This window comes from Molossus molossus, unplaced genomic scaffold (genome assembly GCF_014108415.1).
Source record: "Molossus molossus isolate mMolMol1 unplaced genomic scaffold, mMolMol1.p scaffold_m16_p_13, whole genome shotgun sequence".
Lineage (NCBI taxonomy): Eukaryota > Metazoa > Chordata > Mammalia > Chiroptera > Molossidae > Molossus > Molossus molossus.
The window spans coordinates 72447668-72474093 of record NW_023425348.1 but is presented as its reverse complement, the minus strand read 5'-3'; the positions used below and the strand labels follow the sequence as shown (position 1 = coordinate 72474093).

The following is a 26426-nucleotide window of genomic DNA, read 5'->3' as shown; positions in this document are numbered from 1 at the left end:
TGTACAAGTATTTACTGTCTGCTGAGCAAGACATTGTGCTAACTGGGCCTTGGTCAGAAATCACTCTGAGACACAGCAGCAGAATCTATAGCACTGGTGGTGAGTAGGAAGTGGTTGCAGGAGGTCCGGCTAGTCCGCCAAGGTTTCAAGCTCATGCATTCTCACTGATGTGCAAGTCAAGGATGCTGTCTGTCTGTGGCAGTACCCATGGGGACTTCACACTCGTTGGTGGCATCCTAGGAATACTGGTCAATTCCAGTCTGTAGCAGATTCCTTTTGAAGATCCTGTCCATTCATGCTCCCTCCTCTGGGTACTAGCCCCCAACAAAAGCTTTCATTGAGAGGCCAGTCCAAGGGGCCATGTTCCTATTACATGACCCTGCCTCCTTGTTACAGTTGACGGGATAGACACCGACCAAGGGTGCCTGATCCACAGGCAGATGAACTGGACCAATCAGACTCTCGAGAATTGGCCCTAGGGGCGTAGAGATGGGAGTCAGAGAGGGATGGGTACGAAAGAGGAAAGAGTGTGGAGTGGGTCCAGGGGTGCATTTTCAGCTGTGCATCCACCACTGAGAACACAGAAAGCTAGCAGGCCAAGGGAAGCAGAGAACTGAGCAGCTACGCAGAGAGAAACACAGGTAAAGCCCACAGGAGAGAACATGAGAGCAAAAGAGAAGATGCTGTCTCCATCCCTTTCCCATATGGGGGCTGTGGTTTGTTTCTATGCAATGGCCCTGTACCTTCAGCCAATGGCCCTGTACCTCTGAAAGTGTGAACTGGCACGTATGAGTGGGTTTCTAGTCCTTGCAAAGTAGCTTGACTACAAAGAATGTTCCTGTAAGGCTGACCCACGGGCAGAATTTAATTCTAATACCGTGGACGGCCACTCCTCCAAGCTTTGCTGCTCTTTCCCTGAGTGCTAGGCCGTGCTCCGTAAGGAAGCCCACTGCTTCCTGGTGTGTGGCAGAAGGAATGGATTACGTTTAAATTCTGTCCTCAAACTTTTAAGATAATAGCTGTCATTTTATTTGTTAAGCACTGAGTGCTTGTGTGTTATGTAGGAAAAAAGCAGCTTCTTTATCTGTAATCGATATTAAAATCTTTGATCCATTTCCCTAATTTCTGCCTGTTAGAGAAGCATTTCCTTTAGTCAGGTATTTAAATTCCTCTCCTCCATCTGCACTCTCTCGCAGAAATTTTTTTTTTTAATCACAAACCTAATAATATCCTATCTGTTCTTCCATCGAGGTGGCTCAGAAATTACGTCTTTCCGCCGAATTCCTAAATTAACAAATGCACCACGTGACTTCTCCTGGGTCCAGAGGACTGATTCTTACACAGCCCACCCCATTTTAGTCAGCTCAGGCTGCCGTAACAAAGTACCACAGACTGGGCGGCATGTACACAACAGGAATTTATTTCCCATAGTTCCGGAGGTTGGAAGTTCAGATCAGGGTGCCAGCCTGGTAGGGTTTTGGTGAGAGCCACCAACTTCCTATTTTATCCTCACAAGCAGAAAAGAGGGCAAGAGAGCTCTTGGGGGGGGGGGTCCCTTTTATAAGGGCACTAATCCCATTCATGTGGGCTCCATACTCATGACCTAAGTCTCTCCCAAGGCCCCACCTCTTAGGATTTCGACATGAACTGGTGGGGGTGGGGCACAAGCATTCAGTCCATGGCACACTCAACTTCCTGCTCCATGGGTGACACTCCATCTCAGATCACAGGTACCAGGACACACAACAGACTTCCCGCACCACGGGGCTGCCACCCCAAGGCAGAGCATGGAACCTGCTACCTCACAATGACAGGCTGCCACAGTCCCCCGCCCCCTGTTTGAATACATAGCATTGAGAGGAACATACCCCTAGTCTTGAACAGCAGTTGAGAACACCATTTCCTCAATGGTACGCTCTAGAAGAAGCCAACATGCATTTCTTTTCTGAATGCAGAAAACTCACATCAAAACGAATTCCAAAAATGTTTATTATGCCACATATGCATTGTCCTCTATATACTGCATCTGAAGTTCTTTACATATTCGATCGTCTTTTTTCTTCCAAAGAACTTAGGAAATGTCTCATATGACCCTTGTCTACCTTTTAAATTTCCTAGCATAGTTCAAGAAACCACAGACAAGCACGCAGGCAGCGTGGTGAAGTGGGGAGCAGGTCGGATCATGAATCAGCAGGCGGGGCTGGAATCCTGGGCAGGTCGCTCTCTTCTCAGGACTCCTGCTTCCTTCTCCGAGGTCACCAGGATCCTGGAGGCTTCCCCAACTGTCTGGAGGGTCATGAGGAACACAAAACCTCTGGGCTCTCATGGAACTCTATTTTAACTTCCATGAAGCACTTTTGACCATTTGCCTTTTCTCTGAGCCAGTTGTCCAGGTATCTGTCACCTCCGTGAGATCAGGAGACTCCTTACAGAGGAGACCACATCTTAGTCATAGAATATCAAACAATGGCGCTGTCTCCCCGTGAGTGGGAAACCATGAACAGATTGACCTCTTTTCAATGTAAGGTTTTCCTTCCATATACTTTCTTAAAGTGGTGGTGTCTAGTTTAAGGGAGTCTCTGATTAAGCATGCTGTGTCTCAGCTGACTAACTCGGTATTTCATGGGTTCAGTAAAGACCTCAATGACTTGTTTCTCCATCCTCTTAGCAAGCTGGAGCCGAAGGCTCGTTCTCTTAGTCACTGGCACATCCAAAGCTCAGACACTGTCTTTGAAGCATGTGCACATATTTTAATTACACTAAGATCTTATAACTTCATTTTCACATACAACATTTCCAGGCATTTACCAAGTAGACAAAGTACTGGGTTGATGTCATTGCACTGATGAAATATTAATATTATTGATAAGGCGGGACAATGTAGCTGACTTTATCAGACTCATACCATTTGCATGAAAAGGCTGAGTTTCTTTGGCTCTTTGTTCATTCAAGTGCATTGAATACCAATTTGGATAGACTTAGGCATTGTGTTAATCTGTCGATAAAATCTTGCACTGTCCACAGTGTTTTGCAAGCTGATTTAGGTTTGGGATTACAACTGGCCATTGGTAGAAATATACCATATATACATGTGAAAATTACAAAAATACATTTTATTTATAGCTGATTTTTTTTTTTTAAGTAACAAAAAACTAACACTATGAAATATCAACCAGCATACCAAAGACACTACCTAAGATCAGCCAAACAAGAGGCTTTTGGGGAATTCCATGATGCATCAGCTCCGGAACATCCCAGGAAGAGCAATTTGCCCCTGGGAAATAAAAACCGCTTCTTTGAAAAGTCTGTGCTTTGTCAGTTTGAATCTCCCACTTTAACCAGTTCCGTTCCTACTCTTCTCTCAACTTTTAAATTTCCACCTTCTCTCAGTAAAGACCAAAGAAACTCATGAGGAGAATGGGAAGATGGGCTTGGGCAATGGATACAGCTGAAGCGAGATGGGTCTTGGATGAAGGCAGGACCGGACCTTATTCTCCAACAACCAAGTGAGCTCTCGGTGTCATGCATGGGCCCCCAAAGCTGGTGAGAAGACTGGCCTTTTCTCCCCGAGGCCCCGTCTGCGGCAGATGCCTCAGGCTGCGAGACGCTGCGCACCCAGAGCCCTGGAGGCCGACTGGCCACTGCAGGGGGGTGACTTGCAACATCACCCTCCCAAGGTCAACAGCCCTGCCATTTCAGCAAATGTCCTCCAGTGTTCATTAACCACAGGGAGTGGGGAGGAAGGGGATTGGCTACCTCCATACACTTTTTAAAAGGTTATTTACATTTAAACGCAAATCAACAGGTTTTCTATATTCAGAAGCTTCAGAGGCTGCAGGCTGGGGAGACCGGATCCACTATTGCTGCTTCTGGCAGGCATCAATGACTAGTTCCTTTCGTATCACTCGGCAGCCCAGGCTGGACATCATTGTTGCAGGGACGGAGATTTTTTCTCCTAAAAGTCAATGTATCTGTTATCCCCAAAGAGAAAGAGAAGCTTTGTTCTCGGGCCACCTTCATTGTAGGACAAAGAAGAAGCTCCACCAATAACTGTTTTTCTTTTGTAGGATCCTGAAAGCTCTTAGTACCGCTTCTCTTTTGGTTAGATTCCGCCTTGCAGGCTACTCCGGTTCCAGAATAACACCACCTTTTCAAAAACCCGTCAACACAAACCAGCCATTCCCTCTCATCTTCTCTCTTTCTTGGCTTTTGCTTAATTAATGGGGCGGAGGGGGCAGGCATCAGGACCATTTATAGATACAGTCATTGATAGCACTGATTGTCATCCAATGCATCTGACTTGGAACATGAATCTTCAAAAGAAAAGGACTCGCATTTCTTGGCTGGAGTCAGTGTCTCCTTTACAGACTGGAGGTGATTTTAACAATTACAGTCATGGCTGAATGAGAGAGAGTAAGGTCTGGTGCTTAATCACACGCCCGCATTGCCTTTAACACAGAAACAGAGCGACATGCAGGGCCACCAAAGACAGAGCTTTGTCCTCCACCTTTCGGTGACTTATTGAAATGTGGCATTGAACAGGAATCTGCAGATTAGCGAGTGTCTCTCGAGACTAAGGCTCCATAGGGAAAACATTTACTATAACAGAATATCAAACACACGGTCCCAAGCAGGGACTTCTTGACATACAATCAGTTGAACAGGCTGAGAATCCAGTTGTTCAAGAGTTTCCTGTTTCCCAGAAGCCCCACTGTTCACCTTGTCAGAAACTAAGGATGAGGAGGACTCACCCACAGTCTATGCCTCAAGTCCCAACACATTAGGCTTGACAAGCCCCAAAACTCTTTCCTCACAGTCGGGAAGTCCCATGGGGCTAAGGCATTAGACCTGGAACTCAAACATGTCCGTCTGTTTCTTGGCCAGCTTGGCCACCTCTTCCCGGATGGCCTTTACGAGGGCCGCTGTGGAGATGTTGGTCAGGGGTGTGTCGGGAGGGTCGTTTTCTGCCAGGCTCTGCTGGGAGGCGGCTGTGGAGGGCACAGGGGCCTGCTCCAAGCTGGGGTGCATGCTGGCTGGCTGGCTGTACTGGCGAGGAAGCCTGGAGGGAGAGTTCTGCTGATAACGTGACCGGGGGTAGGCCTCGATGTAGCCTGGGAGGGGGACCTGCAGAGAAGTTGGAGAGAGGAGAGGGCCTGGGATCAGGAAGGGGCTCAAGTCATAGGATACACCTGACACTGAAAGCAGGCGTGGATTGAGAACAAGGAAAAAGATTCAGAAGAAAACCATTGTATAGATACAAAACCTGGAGTTAGAATATAGGTCATTTGAATTCACTGGATATGCCGGTAGGAATTTACCCGAGTCTACATCTGAATCTACCCGGCCACCTTTTTAGTATAAGCAGAATCCATCCAACAGAAGTGCTATAATCTAAAAATTCTAGTACTTTGGAGATATCTGATGGGGGCAATAAACCTACAACGGTCAGAGACCATCTGACACATGCCGTTTTAGTACAGTGAGCCATGATAATGACGCTGAATCATTTTCTAAAGACAAATTAAATTATGTTTCTCTTTTAAAGGAGTTGGAAGGATAGAATTCATTCCAGAATTTTCCAAATAAAAGATGACATATATTTTAAAATATTTTAGAAAGTAAGGGGTAAGCTTTGATCACCAGGAAAATTAGTATATATAGAATAAATTCACACCCCCCCCCCCCATGATGATGTTTAGATGGGCCATCACTGCAATAAGAATAGGTACCAACTCTAAGGTTGAGTTGAATCTGTAGGGGTGGAAAGTGTGGAGCCCGGGGGGGACTCAGGCCTTGGGTGTCAACATGTTTCCTAACTCTAGAATGGATTTCAAATGCTGAGACTAAACCCTAAAATGACACACATGCCTGGCCGGTGTGGCTCGGTGGTTGAGTGTTGACCCATGCATTAAGAAGTCACCGGTTCCGCCCTGGCCGGTTTGGCTCAGCGGTTGGAGCGTCCGGAGTGACCCGGGTTCGGTTCCCGCTAAGGGCACATACCTCGGTTGCGGTTTGTCCCTTGCCCTGGTTGGTTGTGCAGGTGGCGACTACTCGATGTGTCCCTTTCACATCGATGTTTCTCTCTCTCTCTCTCTCTTCCTCTCTCTCCTTCCCACTCTACCTGAACAAAGGAATGGAAAAATGTCCTCGAGTGAGGATGATAAAAAAAAAAAAGAAGTCACCGGTTCCATTCCCTGTCAGGGCACATGCCCAAGTTGTGGGCCTGATCCCCAGTGGGGGGCATGCAGGAGGCAGCCCATGGATATTCTCTCTCATTGATGCTTCTATCTCTCTCTCCCTCTTCCTTCCTCTCTCTCTAACGTCAATAAAGAAAAATAATAATAACACACAGTACTGGGGGTCCTCAGGTTCAGCCTGGAGAGACAGCCTGCCTTTCCTATCCATGTAGGATGGTCTCACACAGGGATTGGAGCAACCCACTCCAGGGTCCATCAGATGTGCTCCCCCCCCCCCTGTTTTTTGTTTGTTTGTTTTTATTATTATTTTTCACTTAGCAGCCCTTGACAGGTGACTCAGAGGCAGGTTTGGATGTGACTATCCAGATGCATCTGGTTGCTGTCCCTCTTTTTTTTAAATCCTCAGCCAAGAACATTTTTTGCATTTACCTTCAGATAGAGCAGGAGGGAGAGAGGGGTGAAGAGAGAGAGAGAAACATCGATGTGACAGAGACACATCGACTGGTTGCCACCCGCACAACCCCAACCGGGGCCGGGGACAAACTGCAACCAAGGTACATGCCCTTAGTGGGATCCGAACCTGGGACTCTCTGGTCCGCAGGCCGACGCTCTAACCGCTGAGCCAAACCAGCCAGGGTTGCTGCCCCTCTTTTGTCCAGGCTTGGCCAGGTCCACTGAGCCACATACTCCTCATTATAAAGACGGGAGAAACCAGGGGACGATGACAAGACAGTCCTCAGCTGAAAGTCTGGCAGACAGCCTTAGGAGGTACATGCAAAGTAATTCAGTCTTGAGTTTCTAATACTTCATTTTCGGGTATTTCATCGACATTTTTTTACAGAATTTTAAAGCTAGAGGAACAAATTTAAAAAGGCTTTGGAGCCAGAGACAGGTTGGAATTCTGGCCACAGCGCCTCACAAAAGCTGCGTGGCTTTGGACTAGGCCTCAGTTTCCTCATCAGCAAAGTGGGACACATCATGGGAATAATAACACCTACCTGATAGGATGGCTGTGAAGATGAAAAAAGATCGTATAAATCAAATATCTAACATGGTGTCTAGCACGTAAGAAAATATCCCCCAAATGGTAGCTCTTATAAAAGTTTATTTGACTAAGGTTGCCCTGCTGGGAAGAGGTCGAACCTGGCAGGTCTCAACTTCCTCTACCAAAGGACAATCCATCTTACCATGTCACCTTTAAAATGGCTGGCTTTGCCATCTGGTTGGTGGAAGTGGGGCAGAGATGACACTGTCAGTCTCCACCTCTCACCCACTCTCTCCCTGAAGTGTGTCAGGCAGAAAACGTGAGGGAGTCAGCGGGGGTCTCACCGAATCGGCCCACTGGCCCGGGAGCTCGTGCTCTCCTGCACAGGACATCCAGGCCTGGCTCCTGTAGGACGAGGGGGGTGTCGGGATGAAGTAGCCAGTGAAGCCCGGTCTGTTGGCAGCTGGGATGGCGAACACTGCCGGCACCGTATTACCTGGCGTGGAGGAGAGGCATGGGAGAGCTTAGCACCCCACCCGCTCGACTGGCATCTGCACAAGCTGGGCAAGCTGGGAAACGGGGAGCTCTAGCCCGGGGGAGTTGGCCATGTGGGGGTGGGGGCTCCACCTGTAGCCTCGGTCTTGTTCACCAGCCCAGTCAGTATGAAAGGCATAATCTGCTGCGACGCAGACCTGTCTCTCTAGAGAAATGATCGCTCGGCTCCCCTCACTGAGCCCTCACCAACTCCCCCAGCCCCAGCCCAACACTTCAGCCTGCTGACAAGAGGAAAGAACACCTCAGTGCCCAGGTGTTTTCTTCCTAGGAGGATAGATTTTTTTTTTTTTTTTGGTACCTGCCCCTAGTGGGGACCGAACCCGGGACTCTGGTCCGCAGGCCGATGCTCCAACCGCTGAACCAAACCGGCCAGGGAAGGATAGATCTTTTTAAAGAGCCAAGAAAATCAATCAAAGGAATGGAATCCACCAGTGAAATGTCTGGACACAGTGAATGCTTGAATGAGTGCTAACAACTGGGTGCTTGCAGTTTTAGCCTGAAAGGTAAGGTTTGAATAAATAAATGAACAAACAAAATCAGGGCATGTACAGACCTCCGTGTTCATTCCAGCATTGTTTGTAATCATAAAAAATTGGAAACAACCAATTGTCCCTCACTAGGGAAAGGATAAGCTGTGACATATCATGTAATAGAATACCACATGGCAGTTTAGATCCATATGTATCCAGCAACCTGGAGAAATCTTAAAAACAATGTTGAATCAAGTAAACAAAGTGCAAAAGGAAATGTATAGCTTGTCATCACTTATGTATATGTAAAATACATAACTATTCCAATATATACATATTAATATATTCCAACGGTTTTCAGCTGTTGTGCTGCAAGAATTTTTAAAACATGCAATGCCTGCCCTGGCCGGTTTGGCTCAGCGGTTAGAGCGTCGGCCTGTGGTCCAGAGAGACCTGGGCTTGGTTCCCGCTAAGGGCACGTACCTCGGTTGCAGTTTGTCCCCGGCCCTGGTTGGGTCGTGCAGGTGGCAACCACTCAATGTGTCCCTTTCACGTCGATGTTTCTCTCTCTCCCTCCCACTCTATCTGAACAAAAAAAATAGAAAAATGTCCTCAGTTGAGGATTAAAAAAAAAAAAAGATGTTAAAACATGCAAGGCCTGATTATTTATTGTCAAATGAAAAAATCACAACAGCCAACACAATAGCTGTCCTGGTGTGAATTAACAGTATATCTTTTTTTTTGTTGTCAGACTGGCAATATATATATATATTTGGTGTGCTTCAAAATTTTAGTGACTAGTTTATGTGTGCCATGAGATAAAAAGGTTGAAAATTGCTGATATGTCCTGTCGTATATACGCAGGAAAAGGTTAATAGTCAGGACTTAAGGACTGTGATTCCCTCTGGGGAGAAGGGGAGTGAGATGGGGTGGAAGTTATATCTGTAATGCTCTAAAAAATATATAATAACTTTTGTAAAACCTGAAATCTGGCAAAATGTTAACATATACCCTGACTGTAACATATCTTAATGTTTTGTCAGATTTTCAGATCTTTTTAAGAAATAAAAGCAGTAGCTCTCCAGAAACGCAGTCGCTTGGGTTCCGGAGGGTGGCAGGCAGAAGGTGGAGGGCGGATTTAGCGGTACGGCGGGGGTCGAGGGGCTCTGTGCGGCCGGTCCGAAGCGGGCTTTTTGCAGGCTTTCCTCCTGTCACTCACCTGAGTAATTTAAAGCCGACTGATCCAGCTGCGCCACGGACACCGGGCCCCTGGACACCTGCGCGAAGGAGGCGCTGTCGTGCAGATGGGCGGGCTCGGGCCCCGCGGACTCGCCCATCCTCGTTTTGCTGCCGACGTCGGAGGTGGACCTGGGCGGGCAGAGGGGCTACGTTAGTCGCTTCCCCCAGATCACAGCCGGCCAGGGCCGGGACCTTGGGGAGCCACAGCGACCCTCAAGCCCCATGAGGATTTGCCCCCAAATAACGAAGGGGGCCAACACGCCCAGACGAGTCACAGCCACCGCGCTGGCTCTTATGTCTCTGGGGAGTCACAATACTTAATTTCCACATAAAATTAAGCGGAGCAATTAGCGCTGGGTATCAGCTGGGGAAGGTCGACCTGGGAGGTGATGACATCATCAACAGCCAATGAGAAGGCTCCATTTGGAGTGCCTGGGGGCTCCCCACCTCCAGACACAAAGACAAGTGACTCCCGAGGGCCGGGAGGACTGTGCAGGCAGGAAGGAAAGAGCCGGGACTCTGGGAAGCCCAGGCACGGGCCTAGCACTTCGCTCTTCCCGGGCATTAGAATAAGAACAGTTTTTTTTGGTCCCAGGCGAGCAGAGAATCTGGCCCATTTAACACGCCATAATTCCACCCAGTGCTGGGAAAGCCACGGAAGAGGGCGGCCTGGGCTCAGGGGCAGCCTCTCCCACAGTTAGGAGCGTGCTTCAGCCACAGACTGTCTCCCCTGTCCCAGAGAGTCCAGGCTGGGTGGCAGGCTGCCAGCCTACAGGGGTCACCCTCTAAGCAAAAGTCTAAACCTCTGGGTCTGTAGAGAGGGCCGCGGCCTCCTGATATTTGGTAAGGATGGCAGACAGTACAGAAGGACACGGGAGGAGACTGGTGGTTGAGAGAAGAGATGAAATCGATGCTGGCCTTGGGCAAACCGACCACATGGTGGATGTGGTCTCCTCCCAGCCCAACGATCAGGAGTACCCAAGAAGCCCTGTGCTGCTCCCCAGGGAGGGAGGGTGCTGGAGGCTCAGCAGTGTGGGGTGGGGCTCCCTTTCTTTTTCAATCCCTCCCTCCCTCTCTGGCCTGCTCTCTCCCACCGGCCTGGCCTCCCTCCTACTGTTCCAGGCATCGGCTACTCCTTCAGAAAACCCTTCCCAGGAGGAGGTCTGGGCCCTGCACCCACATTGGCCCCCTCTGAGGAATCCCAGAGCCTCTGAGATTATTTAGGGTGTGGCCCTCATTTTACAGATAAGGAACCAGGGACCAGACCGGTGAAGCAATTTGCCTGGAGTTACACAACACATTACTGGCAAGTCTGATGGTCAGATGGAACGCGGTCTGCTGCTCCTCACCCCACCCTGAGCTCCACTGGGGCCCAGGGGTGGTATCTACACACAGCTGGGCATTCTAAACCACCGGAAATGAGGGCAGGGTTGTTTCTGAGGGGAACACCATTTTTCTTTCCTGGGAATTCAAACCTGTGGTCCACAGATAAGGTGTGACTAGTGTGTTTGAGGGAGGCTAGGGTAAGAAGGCCAGGGCAGTGGCCTGCATATACTCCTGGGACCAGATGTTTCTCCCGGCCCTGGACGTAACTATTTCAACCTCTCCCATGACCTTTGTGTTTCTTGTCTACCTTTATTAAAAACATGCGCCTTTGCCCTGGCTGGTTTGGCTCAGCGGTTAGAGCGTCAGCCTGCGGTCCAGAGAGATCGGGGTTCGGTTCCCGCTAAGGGCATGTACCTCGGTTGCAGTTTGTCCCCGGCCCTGGTTGGTCGTGCAGGAGGCAGCCACTCGATGTGTCCCTTTCACATTGATGTTTCTCTCTATCTCTCTCTTCCTCTCTCTCTCTCCCACTCTATCTGAACAAAAAATATCTTCAGGTGAGGATAAATACATAAAAACCATGCACTTTTTATATTACACAGCAAAGAGAATGCTGGAATATGCTTCACAGGGACATGTTCATGTGCTTCCAGCCCCTCCCTCTTGGAAGTCAAGAGTTGGGGTGGCTGCAGAGACACGCTGCTCCCTGGCCTCCTGGACACCACCCCGAATAACAGACAGTCTCCTGGATGTGCACACATGGCAGGAGGTGCCCGAGCTGGAGTAATGTTTAGATGTTCGAGATCAGAGACGGAGCTTTCAGGGTATGGGGTAGTTGACACTGGGTTTCTTCAATTGTGGCTTCTACAAGACTTTCTATTTACAATGACAAGAAAGTCAGCCCTCTGTGTCCCCCACTCCCCTCCTGGTACTCGGGGTACCCAGGGCACATGGTTGTCTGTACAGGTGTTGCACAGAATGGGCGCAGCAGAAGGAAGTTGCCAGTGGGGTACACAGGAGCACATCCTTCCCACATATTCCAAACAAAGCAAAGAAAGGAAACGTGTTACCGCCTGAGAGAAGCGACCGCCACAGGGCCAGTCCGGGGAGGTACAGGCGGAGGGGGAGAGCCCATGACCATTTCCGGAAGCTGGGAAAACCTGTAGGCCTGTGAAAGAGACAAGCAAATAGAGGGAGATCTGTTCAAATCCAGAGTCGATCAACACACAGGTTCTTATTTAAATGGGAAGCAAATTTCCGAGGGGCAGGCTTTCCTTCCTTCCTCAAACTTCCCCCTCAGATCTTCCTTCACATGGTCTCCAGCCCCTCTTTGTCATCTCCTACCGCTCTCCACTCTGCTCAGGACACTGTGGCCACGGAGTCCTTCAGTTGCTCTTTGGCAAAGTGTTCGTGGCAACTGAATGTGCCAAGTTCTTCCCCGCCTGAGCTTTTGTACGTGCTGCTGCTTCTCCCTGGTGCGCCTTTAACATCGCTTGTTTATTTATTATCTGCCACCACCTAGACTGTAACAAGGGCAGGGACTTTGTTGCCAGCTGTATCCTTGCTCCTGGAACAATGCCTGGTATATCAAAGATGATCAATAAATATTAGATGCATGAGCCACTGATCGTGTCTTACTTTCTCACCCTCGGAAATGAAGTTTAACAGGGGAAAGCCGTGGGCTTGTAATCAGGAGGTATGGGTGGAGGGCCTGCTTGCTGATTAATAGATGTTATGTCCCTGAGCAAATCAGGGGACTCTCTGGGCCTCAGTGTCCTCTTCTGAAATGGAGCAGAGATACCTTGCTCAGGGGGTTACTGCAAAGATCAGGCAAGTGAGGGTATGTGTAAGTATTTTGCAATCTATAAAGTACTATTCAAAGATAAAGGATTGGAATTTCGCGAAAGTGAAGACTTCAATCAACACTTGAGGGGATAAGAAGATGACAGTCAGTGACAGGCAGGATCAGAGAGCCAGGCCACAGCCTTCTCAGCAAGAGAAAATCTAGAAATGCTCTCTAGAGAGACAAAGCTTGCCTTGTGCTTCTCATTCACCTTTTTCTTTAGGTGTCATGGCCTGCCAGATCTCTTGGGGAACCAGATAACAAGACTAAAACGGAAGGCATCACGACAAAAAGCAGCAGTAGAGAGAATCCATAAACTAGGATTCTTTAAACTGAATGAGTCTTCTCCCTTCAGCATTATGGCAACCACGTACGTATAAGGGCCAACCCACTGGGTAAAACATACCTTTTAAGCGCAGTGGGAAGTGCAAGATATAAGGGAAATCTCAAGGACTCCACCTTTCAGATTTGCTTACTACTCACTATTTCCAGCCCTGGTTTCAGCTCATGGTTTTATTGTAGTTTGCTGAGGTGTGTGTGTATGTGTGTGTGTGTGTGTGGGGGGGGGGTGGTGCATGCCCTGGTGAATTTGGCCCTTCACTTACCTGCACAGTGATAGCCTGGGGACTTTCCTGAACCTTAAGGTTTTGCTGAAAATGTGAAAATCATTGTCCTAGATGTCCTTGCAGCTTTGCATTCCATTATTATCAACAAACCAATAAGTAAGCACGTAACTTTCCCAAAACAGAGAAGGGGGTGCTCAGTTGGTTTTCAGAAGGAATTTCTCAGGGCAGTCCAAAGGCAAGGATCCAGGCATGACAGAATGACCCACCTTCATGACTCCTTAGAATTGGACCATGCCCCATGAACAGTGCCTGGGGATGGACCCTCTCCTGGTGACCCAACTTCATCAAACCACCAGTGACTTTGGTGTAACCAAAAATGAAGGGAGTTCAATGACAACTGATGTTGAGTTCCCCACCTACTTAGACAGAGGGACACTCAGAACAGATTCCAATTTGATTTGGAGAAACGCAAGAAATGAACACTTCTTGAACTCGAGCGCTGTGGTGGGTGCAAACTCGTAGCTGGTATGTCTGCACAGCTCATTGTGAGCACAGGTTTGGGGAGAGGTCTTTTTATTTTGCTTTGTTTTTGAGGGGAGAGAAGGAAAAAAAAAGAATAAAATTCTCAATTTCATCCTAACAGACATGTCTTCCTTACAGGGGGCAATGAAAGGGAAGGACAGAATCCCCTCAAATTGGGTGAGCTTCCTTATGAGAAGATCACACTGAAGTTTTGCAGACTCGAGTTCTCATCAGAGCCTGCAGGACCTCCCTACGGCCAGCAGGCCAGGGGGTTGGAAAGAGCGTGGGCTGTGAAGTTAGACAGCTCGAGGTTCTAACCCCAGCTCTTCCCTTCACAGCTGTGTAACCTTGGGCAAGTTTCTTTACTTCTCCAATTGAGTACACAGGGATAATAAAATTGACCTCATGGGTGGTTGTTAAATGATAAGAGGTAATACCTTAGCTTAGTGCCAGGTACACAGGAAGCTCAACAGACTGTTTTTTGTTCTTTTTGTTGTTGCTCTTAATCCTTACCCAACGATATTTTTCCATTGAATTTTTAGATAGAGTGGAAGGGAGGGAGGGAAAGAAAGAGAGGGAAAAATCGATATGAGAGAGATACATCAATTGGTTGCCTCCAGCATGACCCCAACTGGGGCCAGGGATCGAACCTGCAACCCAGCTACGTGCCCTGGACTGGAAATCGAACTCAAGACCCTTTGGTCTGCAGGTCGATGCTCTATCCACCGAGCCACACCATCTAGGGCTGTTGTTATTGTTATTATTGTTATTACTGTTAGTTTCCTCTGTAAAGCCTCTAGCACTTGTAGGGGGAGATATAACCTGTGGCTTTCTCAGAATCCCCTCCTCTGACACCACCAGGAAGGCCATGGATGTTTTCCCTCCACTTGGCACAGACCCATGATGGCTGCTGGCGAAATTCGATTGGTCACTAGGTATTGAGTCCAGTTTCTTCACAGATTTAGGGGTAAAACATGATCAAAGAGCTCTTAAAATGCATTACAGAAATCCCAAGCTGCCAGCAGTAACCTTTTCCATGATATAAATGCCATCAGCATGGAACCGCCAGCCTCCAATTATCCTCCGGCAGAACTCAGAGCGCTTCCTTTTGGGAAGCTGAAAAGTAATCATAGTTATCCTTCTAAATTGCCCCCTTTTCTATTGATTTCCTCATTATCATGGCACAAGGGGGCTCAGTAAGAACTTGGGTTAAGAACCATCATTTCTACTATGTATTGTTACCTATTTTCTCCTTTCATGAAAATCGGGCCACATGTGCTATTAGCAAAAGAAAACAAACAAATCTTAATAACCAAAGAACTGCCTTTGATTTTGGTCTGGCTGGATGGCCCCGCTCTCTGTTGCGTTATTTCTCAAGCCTTTTCCTGCCCTCATTTTTCCAGTACGTCATGCTGATGTTTTTGTCCTTCTTGGCACAACCACCAACCCCATATTGTGACAAATGGAACCATCTAAGTGTGCATATATCCCACAATGAAATTTTTAGGTGATTTTGTTAAATTGAGCATAACGGATATGGTTGTGGCATCTTCTTGCCTGTCATTGGTTGGAAGACTCATCCTGTTTAAGTAATTCTCTCTGAAACCCAGATCTCTTCACGATGCCCAGAATCTGGTCTCCAGCCAGAGGGGTCCAGTAGTTCTTGAGAATCATCTTTAAACACAAGTGCAGTTTCTCTGGAACTCAGAGCTGGGCACCCAGAGCATGCTCTGGAAGGAATGTCCCAGAGTAGGAGGAGAAGATGTCATCTCAGAACTGTCGGGGGAAAGGGATATTACCAGTGGAACCCAGTGAAAAGGAGAGAATATTTTCATGTTAATGACTATCATTTATCGAGTAATTCAGTGTGCTAGGCACCACACGAAGCACTTTAATTTCAGCAAACAAAGATCAGATGCTCGCTTGGTGCCAGGACGGTGCTAAGCATTTTACGCAGATTTCATCCTTTCCACGGCATCTTATTGTCACCAGTTTATGACTGAAGAATCTGAGGCTCAGAGGTGTAGTCACTGGCCAAGGTCACTCATCGGGAGAGGGGGGGAAATCCTGAGACATGGCGAGTGCATGGAGCTCAGGAAGGATGAACCAATGAAACCGACGTCAGTGTGAATCGATACAGAATGGATACAGGCCACTTCTCCCAGGGGACAGACACTCAAGAGGTAGTACATACAGGGTGTGGCAAAAGTAGGTTTATAGTTGTTCATATGGAAAATAATGCAACCATTAATAAATAATAATACAAATAAACTGGATTTCATGTGCTCACAACTGTAAACCTACTTTTGCCACACCCCGTGTGTGATAACATTAGAGTGTTTTCTAAATCTCAGTGAGAAAATCCCTTCTTCCCCCATTAAAGTAGGTACTAATTTAATGTGCAATTAGTGGAAAAGTGTAATATGACTGTCATGGAAAAGTATATTAAGGTGATAGATTTGTAAGTACAGTGAGAATTTTTTAAATTTTCTGAAAAAGGATTTGGACGCTAGACTGATGGGAGCGGGGCCAGTGGTGGCCCCCGAGGTGCCGACTCGCTTCTGGGAGGCAGCCCCTCTTGACTGTGTCCAGCCAAGTTCCCTGAGAGCAGAGGCAAAGTTGTGTTGCTGAGATCTGGGCATTGCCCTAAAGCCTTCTGTGTTCACTTTAATATTATATTAAGAATTTTGCATTATTCCACCCAGATTTCAGAAAATGAGATGCAAACAAAAAAGGATGCCCCGTGTTCATCCTGCTTCCTTTATTGACTATACTCTGGTATAATTTATTGCCGACTAGGAACGATGACTTCAAGACCACCCAGTTGTTCTGATAATATCTCACTTTCCCCAAACTGCCCATTTACTAATGAAAGGCACTGCTGACCAGCAAACAAACCTGGCCCACCTGGTCATCTGGCCTCTCATTGCAGGTTTGTGAGTTAGTATTCTTAACAATAAAGCAGTTGTTCTGAGCTTAATCAGCACGAGTCAGAGTCTCAGGATCTGACCACCCTGAAGCAGAGGCACCAAACAGAAATTCTGTACCTGACAAGGGCCTGCAATGATGGTGACCCCACCCAAGCACAGCCACCATTGCCCCAGAGGTTAAGTTTCAAATAAACTCTGGCCTCTCCTGCTAAAGCTTACTCAACAGGGGCAGGTTAGTCTAGAGAAGAACATTCCAAGAGAGGGCACCGACAGAGAAAGAGAGACAGAGGGGATTAGGAGCAGTGTCAAGGGAAGACCTCAGTGATCTGGGGGTGAAGGGGGATCTGGAGCAAAGGAGAACAGTAAGGAAATTCACAATGGTGTGCAGACTATGCAGTTACACAGCATAACAGCAATTTATTAAGTGCCAGTGCCGTGTGGGCTTTGGGCAGGTGGAGGGTGGTTCAGTGTTATTCCAGGGCTCTACAAGCCCATAGGTGTCCCAAAGAGTCTACAGCAAGTGGAAGAAATAATATGGATGGCAGTGTAACACAGCGCAGAGCAGAAAGGCAACTGCTTAAGAATATGGGCTCTGGCACCCGACTGCCTGGCTTTGGGCCCTAGTTCTGCCCCTTTCCGGCTGTGTGACTTGAACAAGTTGTGCAACCTCAGTTTCCTCATCTGTAAAATAGGGATAAAACCAGTATCTGTGTCAGAGGCTTGTAGTAAGAACTAATAAATGAGGTAACATACACATGACACCTAGATCGGTACCTTGCAACAGTGAAGCACTCAATAAATGTTAGTTTTTATTATGTAATTACATATCACTATGACAATTTATAAAACTCTATTAATGATAGGCCATGAAATATTACAAGGGTGGAATCTATACATGCACAAAGCATTGTCTATTATGGTCTATGGCTTACAAAATTAAGTCTGTCTTTTAAAAGAGATAGATGTGGATGCCATGATAATGAACACAATGCAAACTAATTAAAATAGTTGTTTAAATCAGGGAAGCTTTTTGTCACTGGGTGCTTTCTCAACACTGAAGTGCAGTTATCACAAAATGAAATAATCACAACTGATACTTCTGTAGCATGTACTATGTGCCTGCATTCTTCTGGTATCTTGCATGCATCGACTCGTTTAATCTTTACAAGAACCCTGGGAAGTAGATTATTTTTATTTGTTAATTTCATCTGTAGAGAATTTAAGTAACGTCCCCAAGTGACAAAGCCAGTGAATGGTAGAGCTGGGATTCAAAGTCAAACCCCCTGCCTCTGAGCGTCTGCTCTGAACCACCAGGCTACACGGACCCCCTAACAGGCAGCTCTGCGATGCGTTTTGACATTTAAAATAGGCCCTCACACTTGGAAATGTAGGAAACCATCAGTGCATGAAGAATGAGGTCAGCCCTTCACAGGAGAGATAATAGGAAAGGAAATTCATCCTGAAATGTATTCCTGTGTGCCTGTGCCCATAGGACTAAATGGCTTAGGCTTGGACATGGGTGGAGGACCGGATGAGAGCCCAGCAAAGTTCCATCTCCAAATCTCAAGATGCTTTATCACTAGAAGTCCCCCCCACCCCCCTTGAAAGCCCTGTTGGGACACTCTGGGCAGGACTGACTTGCTAATAGCAGGCAGGCAGGATGTCTGACTTACCGGCCGGGGCAGACTGTACTGGTACATTTCTGGGCGGTAAGTCGGCACCCACTGCACCCCAGCCCTGGGCCGCGTCATGGTCCCCGGAGCGCTGGTCACCACCTCCGAGTAGGGCAGGTGCTGCGTTGAGCCGTAGGCCTCCTGGTGCCGGCTCTGGCCCGCGTGGCCCGCCGAGGCCAGGCTGAAGGCCTCCTCCAGCAGCATGTGCATCTGCTGCCTGACCTCATCGATGGAGGGCTGGGAGCTGAGCGTGGAGGTCTCCGAGTGGCCTTTCACCTGCCGAGACCTGGCGTAGCCCCGGGGCTCGTTAACTCTGTCAACGTTGGTTTCCTCTATGATTTCAGGCTCAGTCTGTGGGATCAAACAAAAGCCCATAGACATGTTAATTGACTTCCCTTTCCATTAGTGTTGCCAGTAATGTACTCAAAAATGTTCAGCTTGGACGGTGCTGATTTGAATTACACCTTAGGTGCCCTGTCCAGAAATTCACACGATAGGGTAGTCAGCTGTCACTGTATCAGTAAGGCCATCCTGCTATCCCTGGGCACTTCAGTTACCCACAGCTCAAGCAGTGCCACAGGTTTGGCAAATTAGCATAATGACCATGGGAAGTGGCTTTTCATTAATAACATTAATGGTGTTCTAAAACCTCTGGGGGACCTTCTCTGCCCTTATGCCTTTTAGGCAAAAGAATCTAGAACATTCTGTAGTCTATATTCCAAAGGTTGGCCCTCTAGATTCTAGACTACCTCTCCAAATGGTCCTGGGTCCAGCACATTGCTGGTTGCCTAATGCTAATTTCAGAAACAATAACAAAACCTGCCTGGAGATCACTGATCTCAAGGTGTGACGCACACTGAATCAGAAGCTCTGGGGGACGGGCACAGCAGCTGTGCCTTAAACCCACCCGGAGATCCTGATGCCTGATGAAGTTTGAGACCCAGTATCTCGAATGTCCTCCTGCCTTTCTCCAGTGAACCTTTCATTTAGGGAACAGCTGCAGTATCTATGGCCAGAGAGCTAGGACTTCATCAGCTTCCAGAGCAGGCTGCACAGACTGGCTCATGGCTGCCTGCTAATGAATGCTTACTTTATTACATTTTTGTTATTGATTGATTGTTTAGGGAAAGAGGAAGGGAGGGGGAGAAGAAGGGGAAAGTAGGGAGAGTAAGAGACATCAATTTGTTGTTCCACTTATTTATGCATTCACTGGTTGATTCTTATATGTGCCTTGAATGGGGATCAAACCCACAACCTTGGCGTATCAGGATAATGTTCTAACCAATTGAGCTACCCAGCCAGGGCTGTTAATGAATGATTATTTAACGAGTCTTCATTTGTGGCAGATTTTGGTCCGAGACTGGCTTTTGCAATAGCCCAATGGTGAGGCTGTGGGAAAGTAGTTAATCCATAACCGTTTCAAGCGTGCTTCTGGCTACCATTGTTGGCTAAAAGAACTTGGGAGTTCTGTGAGTATAAATTGGCATAGATCAGTTTGCCACCCTGCTCTCCATCCATTACTTAAGTACAGTAGTCCCCCCTTTATCCATGAGAGATATATCCCAAGACCCTAGTGGCTTCCTGAAACCACAGACAGTACTGAACTCTACATGGAGGGGGGGGGGGGGGGAGTAGGTTACAGTTGTGAGTACACATAACACAGAGTTTATCTTTGCATTATTACTTATTAAGTATTGTATTATTTTCCATACGAACAACCGTAAACCTACTTTTGCTCATCCCTGTATATACTGTTTTTTTTCTATACACACTTATGATGACATTTAATTCATAAATCAGGCACAGTAGATTAACAACAGTAACTAATAACAAAATAGAACAATTATAACAATATACTATAATAAAATTTATGTGAAAGTGGTCTCTTTCTCCCTCTCTGTGTCTAACACCTGATCTGATAACGTACAGGGCTGCTAAGTGACTAATAGGCAGGGAGCGTATTGGCCTCTGACTCTGATCCTCTGTTAGTCAAGGGTGCCCCAGAGACTGTCCTCGCACTGAGATCTGTGTGGGTGCCAAGTGGGTGGAATGGGCTCCCACAGATGTCCCAGGGAACAGTGACCAAGAAGCCTCAGTGCAGAAGCCAGAAACACGACTGCTAACGAGACACAGCCACGCGGCTGCTGGGCCGGGCAGACAGCTGCCAGCTAGCAGGTAAGCCGGAAGGGAACAAGACGGCAGAGCAGCCGTTCCAACCAGGAACTTACTGAACTTTTCGCTGTTTCAGTTTTCTTGCCTGTAGGATGAGGATAATAATAAGAGCTGCTTCCAAGGGTTTTGTAAGGATTAAATAAGATGATACATGTACAGATTTTAGAACAGGAGCACATGGTAAAAACACAGTAATAGGAGATGCTGATGATCATCATAATTGTCATTATAATTGCTTTGACTCATTCAACTGCACATATTTCTCATGTACTGACTATGCATAAAGTACTTCAATATATGAGAATAAATAACAAGGAAACATCATCAGGGAACTCATTCCTAAAGGGAAGTCCTTTCCTCCTTAAAATCTATACACAGAAGGCCAGACTTTTGTTATTTTTCATATTTTAAAAATGTGTTTCCTTTTCTTTAGTATGCTCATAAAAGAAGAAATAAAAAATACAAAAAGAACACAAAAGAAATTAAATATTTCCTGTAATCAGCCAGGGTTAGGGCTTGTCTATAGTTCAAGATCAAAAGATAAGGTTCTCTGTCAACCTTCCAGTCTAGATTTATCAACAAGCACTACAGCAAGTAATTTAGAATATAACATCAACTATTTTTATATTAACAAAGCAAGGATAAATTATGGAGTAGAAAGCAAAACTACCATTGTGATAATAAGAACTCAAAGACATTGCATGCCTGGAGGCGTGCCCACAAACCCCACAAACCCAGGGCTGAGGGGTACACTGGGGCTCTTCTGCATTGGGGTTCTTTAGGGAAATGTGCTTCCTGGAGGCCTGGTGATACCTTCTAGGGTAGTGAATGCAGCTTCTGAAAAACATTTTCTTCACAATGCACAGAACATTCTGAACTCAATTTCAGAGCCTGAAGGGACTGTTGGAGACCATTCAATTCAAGCCCATTTTACAGATGAGAAGGTTGAGGCCCAAGTAGTTAAGTAACTTAGCCAGAGTTGCCCAGAGGTGTAGTGGCAGAGCCTGACTCTCCCAGCTGCTGTCCCTGTACGTCCTGCTGCACTACATTGCCTCCTACATTTCCCTGTCAATGCTGGTTGCTACCCACACACCGCCCTTCCTCCCTACATCCCCAGCCTCCCGAATAAATAATGGATGCTTAATGCTGAACTCTCCCCAGGTGGAAGATAAATGGCACTGGGAGAGCTATGATTTTCCCACCCTGGAGCTATGCTGTGCATTTCCAGTCATACCGGTGGATCTATATTATGTGAATTTACAGTTGTGCCTTAACCAGGGCAAAAGTATACTCAGCAATAACTGTCCACTCTCCTACTCTCCCAGCCCACGAGAGGGGCTGGGTTGGGTTGGGGGTGTTTCTGAGTAAGGTGGTGGGAGATATTACCTTCGCTGGGGAGATGAAGACACTTTCTCCAGGATCCTGCTGCATCTACCGTATAACGTCCCAGTGGAAACTGACCTCCGCTTCCTCTCATAGTTGCCATTTCGCATGGGGGAAGAGGGGCTCCCTTTAACTTGAGGGCCCAGAGTCATAACCCAAATATGACCTCAACAGATTTGATCTAAAGAACTGTCTTTCCATTGTTCTCACTTGGCTTTTCAGTTTCTCCTCGAGTTCATCTCGCCTCTGTCTTTCAGGAGCTTAGCATAATGCACTTGGCATTCAATAAAGCTCTGTGAAATTGAACCAAAATAAAACATTCTGTCCAATTTCCCATGGGGTGGGTTTTGAGCTTAAGATAAAAGGCCCATATTCCCTTACAAATTTCCTCCAATGCCACGAAGCTGCACGACCACAGGAAATCACATGAACTAAAAAACTATAGTCTGTGAAGTCCCTTCTGGTTCTCATATTTACTGTTTCTTGGACTCCATCTGCTCTAGAAGGGCCCAGATTCATCTACTGTCATCATCCTTGGGGGATTCTGATGTCTTCTCATGAAGGCCCCCCAACAATAACCTCCTTCACCACCTTGAAACATGTGAACACTCATAAGTTTGTCCTTTCGTTTAACAGGTAATTATTTATTTCTACCCTGTAAAAGGCCCTGGGTTGAGAGTTGTAGATACAAAAATTAATAAGTTAGTGACTCAGCCCTCAAGGAGCGCCCAATCTATAGGAGAAGACAAACAACAACAACAATAATAATATCAGCTAACATTTATTAGCAGTTTATGTGTCAGACACTGTTCTAAGTGCTATATACATATTCAATTTTTTTCTCACAGTAATAAGCATGATTATCTTCATTTTACAGATGAAGTAATTGAGGCATTGAAAGATCAAATATGCTGCCCGTAATTGGTGGAGCTGGGATTTGAACCCAGAGAATCTGAATCCAGCACCCAAGTTCTTACCCATTACATGTACAAACAAATCCATTACCATGCCACACACATGGCTCCAACAGAGGGCGGTACACCCTTCTGTGACCAGGAAAACAGACTACAACATAATCATTGGGGCCCTGGCCGGTTTGGCTCAGTGGTTGGAGCGTCGACCTGCGGTACAGAGAGACCCGGGTTCGGTTCCCGCTAAGGGCACGTACCTCGGTTGCAGTTTGTCCTCGGCCCTGGTTGGTGGTGCGGGTGGCAGCCACTCGATGTGTCCCTTCACGTCGATCTCTCTCTCCCTCCCGCTCTATCTGAACAAAAAATGGAAAAATGTCCTCGGGTGAGGATAAAAAAAATAAAAAAATAAAAAAAATAAAATCCAACTTCTTTAAAAAAAATAAAAATAAAAATAATCATTGGGATAATCTACCTCATAGATTACTATAAGAATGAAAGCACCAATATGTAAATATTAAGGTATTTAGAAGAGTGTCTGGCACATACGCACTTAGTAGACATTAGCTGCTAGCACTATTGTTATCTGCCTTCTCCCGTAGAGGGGAGCTCCTGCAGGGTTGAATCAGTGTCTTATCATTACATTCAAACTGAAACCGGGGGTCCTTCTGACTGATTAAATTTAGTTTTAAATTCTAGCTCTAGAAATCCCTCTAGAGAGAAATTTCTCTCTCTCTCTCTCTCTCTCTCTCTCTCTCTCTCTCTCCCTCCCTCCTTCCCTCACCCCTCCCCCTCCCCAGGCAGCAGAAAACAGTAGCCAGGACCTGACTAGTGGTCACAGGTCAAAGGGTCCCGACCTCTGGCAGGCTAAAGATAACATCTTGACCTAACTTATGTTTCAGCTCCTGAGCCCAAAGGCTACTTCTCCATGAAACCAGACAGAGGGACACCGGAAGAGACCTCAGAGCTGTCCTCAAGACCTGAACAAATGATTCCTTAGCTCTACCTTACCTCCGACCAATCAGCTGCCAGCACAGTCCCAAATCCCTAATCCATGGTGTCTTGTGATTTTGTCCTATATGGTCTGGAACCCACACGCCAGTGTGGAGTTCGGACGTTTGAGCATTAACTTCCTGTCTCCTGGTGGCGCCATTCATAATAAATTAGCCAGTATTTCCCCACTGCAATTCTTGGCAGTGTTTGGCTCTGCTGGTGCCTGGTGGGTGAACGCTTTCTGTTATGTGATCCATGGCTACCCCACAGCTGAGAACGGTAATTATTAAGTGGAAGAGGTGTTTAATTATTAACGTAACATAGAGGTGCTTAAATCCATTTGAGGACCTGTGACGTGCCAGCCTGTGCCCGGCTTTCCATCTGTGTGACCCCCTACGCTGGAGGTCTGCTTGGTTTTACCCGCCTTCCAGATAAGCCATACCTTGTCTGCTGCCTCCACCTGCTCCAAGTCCTTCTCCCTAACTTGCGTATTTCTAAAAGTACTTTCTGCTTTTATTTGACAAAAGTGGGGAGACAAGAGCAAAGACAAGCCTCTCAGTGTTGGCAGATGGCTGGCTTGGGTACAAGGTCAGGAGCCGTATCTGGGACAGAGAATATATTTTTAAACCTCCTTAACTTGAGTTTACCATACTTCCTTCTCCAACCAAATTTTCCTGAGAAGCACTGAGGAATTATTGTTTTTAAAACCATTCGAATAAACTAATCAAGATATACTTCAACAATAAATTTAAAAAATTAGTCAGGGAATGTCTGCTCGCGGTAGAAAATGAGAAAACACAGATAAGCAAAAGAAAGAAAATGAAAATCCACTCTAATCCTATCACCAGAAATAACTATTGTTAACATTTTGACCTTCACGTCTGTCCTGCCAGATGTTTTCTATGCACATGAAATAGAATGAGGAACAGGAAAGCTGGACCGGCGCCAGCACTCTCCCCCACTCCCCCCACCCCACCCCACCCCACCCCACCCCACGGCACAGCAAAGGATGCTGGTTTGGTCAGGCTCAGTGTTCCCCTGCTCCTCTTCTGAGAACCACCATTTGCCACACAGATTCTTCAGCTTTTGTCACAGAGAATAAGAAGTGGGGACAGCAAAGAGGGAGAAGGGGTGTGGGCTGCAAAATGTTTAAATGGGATTTTGGAGAGAGGTACAAAGGCAGCTGTGGTATGTGAATGGGAGAGGAATTTAAAGGGATTTTTAAAGTATTACTGGGCAACATGAATAAAGGAGAAGTATTTCAAAATTACTTTTGCTGACACAGATACTCTCTCAGACTGAGCCATCTGGGTCATAATTTTATAAACGAAATATATACATTCAGTTGTGTGTATATATACATACAAGTTTTTATAAAATGGGATTATATTATATATATTTTGAAAACTCTTTCTTATATATATTAAATATATAACAACATATGTAAATAAATAAACAACATTTATTTACATATATCTGTCAACAAATATATGTGTTCAAAGGGAATAACTTTAAATGATTCCACAGCATTCTGCCATATGGAGTTTTTAGCCAATATTGAGCAGTCCACTATTGTAGGTAGTTTCCCAGTATCTTACTACAGAAACAATTCTGAAATAAGTATATCTGTGATTAAAACTTTGCTTATAACCATGGATTCAGCCTTAGGTTAAATTCCTAGAAGTAGAATTATTGGGTTAGGGAATATGCAAATAAATATTTCAGATTTAGCAGCAAAGGCCACAGGTATTTTTTTTAAATTAAGGCCATTTCTTCTCTACACCTGAACATACATGAGCCCTGGACTTGAGCTTGATAGTGCCCACTGGACGTGATGGTGCCTTTCAACTGATAAAGATGATAACTGAGACTAAATGAACATGGGTCTGTGGGAGGAGCTAGGGCTTACGGGAGGAGTTCTCACACTGTCATGGTGAGAACCCAACAGGAAGACCCTGTGCTTACCGTAAAGCTCATGGTCGTTAGCTGTCCCTCCCCTTGACTTCCTCTTCCCTTCTGTATAGTTTCCATCTTGCCATCCTGTGCAGCATGCGTGAGACGTCACGACCACATGCACTGACTTGAGACCTTCTTTTCCCCCCTGAATAAACCCTTTCGGTGACAAAACTCCTTAGCCAATATCATTTTTTACATGACACATCGTTGTTTTCAAAAGAGCACACCAGCCCCACACACTTAGGACGGCCCACACAGTAGCTAAGTATCCATATGACACCACTTCTCTTTGAAACACCCCAGGGACAAACTGGAAGGAAATTACAGCCCTGCTGGGAACTCCAAGTATCCTCTCTCTGGAAAATATTCCAACACAGCTCAGTCCTACTGGCTGGTCCTAGAGCACATTCTGTAGGCCTAAGGCTTCTTTATCAAGATTTAAAACGTTGCAGCCCTGGCCAGTTTGGCTCAGCAGTTAGAGCATTGGCCTGTGGTCCAGAGAGACCCGGGTTCGGTTCCCGCTAGAGGTGCGTACCTCGGTTGCAGTTTGTCCTCGGCCCTGGTTGGGTCGTGTGGGTGGCAGCCACTCGATGTGTCCCTTTCACGTCGATGTTTCTCTGTCTCTCCCTCTCCCTCCCACTCTATCTGAACAAAAAATGGAAAAATGTCCTTGGGTGAGGATAAAAAAAAAAAAAAGGCAGTTGCAGTTGT

At 46.5% G+C, this 26426-nt stretch overlaps 1 protein-coding gene across 1 annotated transcript in view; it reads right to left on the bottom strand.

Moving 5' to 3' along the window:
* Positions 1-4793: 4793 nt before the first annotated feature.
* KIAA1549L (KIAA1549 like) overlaps positions 4794-26426 on the bottom strand; it is a 107640-nt gene continuing 86007 nt past the window's right edge. The window contains exons 16-20 of the mRNA XM_036259001.1: positions 18304-18654; positions 11840-11937; positions 9427-9575; positions 7527-7678; positions 4794-5124 (exon numbers count right to left, since the gene is read on the bottom strand). Of these exons, the coding sequence (XP_036114894.1) occupies positions 4843-5124; positions 7527-7678; positions 9427-9575; positions 11840-11937; positions 18304-18654 (1032 nt within the window). The 3' untranslated portion in view covers positions 4794-4842. The remainder of the gene's footprint in view (positions 5125-7526; positions 7679-9426; positions 9576-11839; positions 11938-18303; positions 18655-26426) is intronic.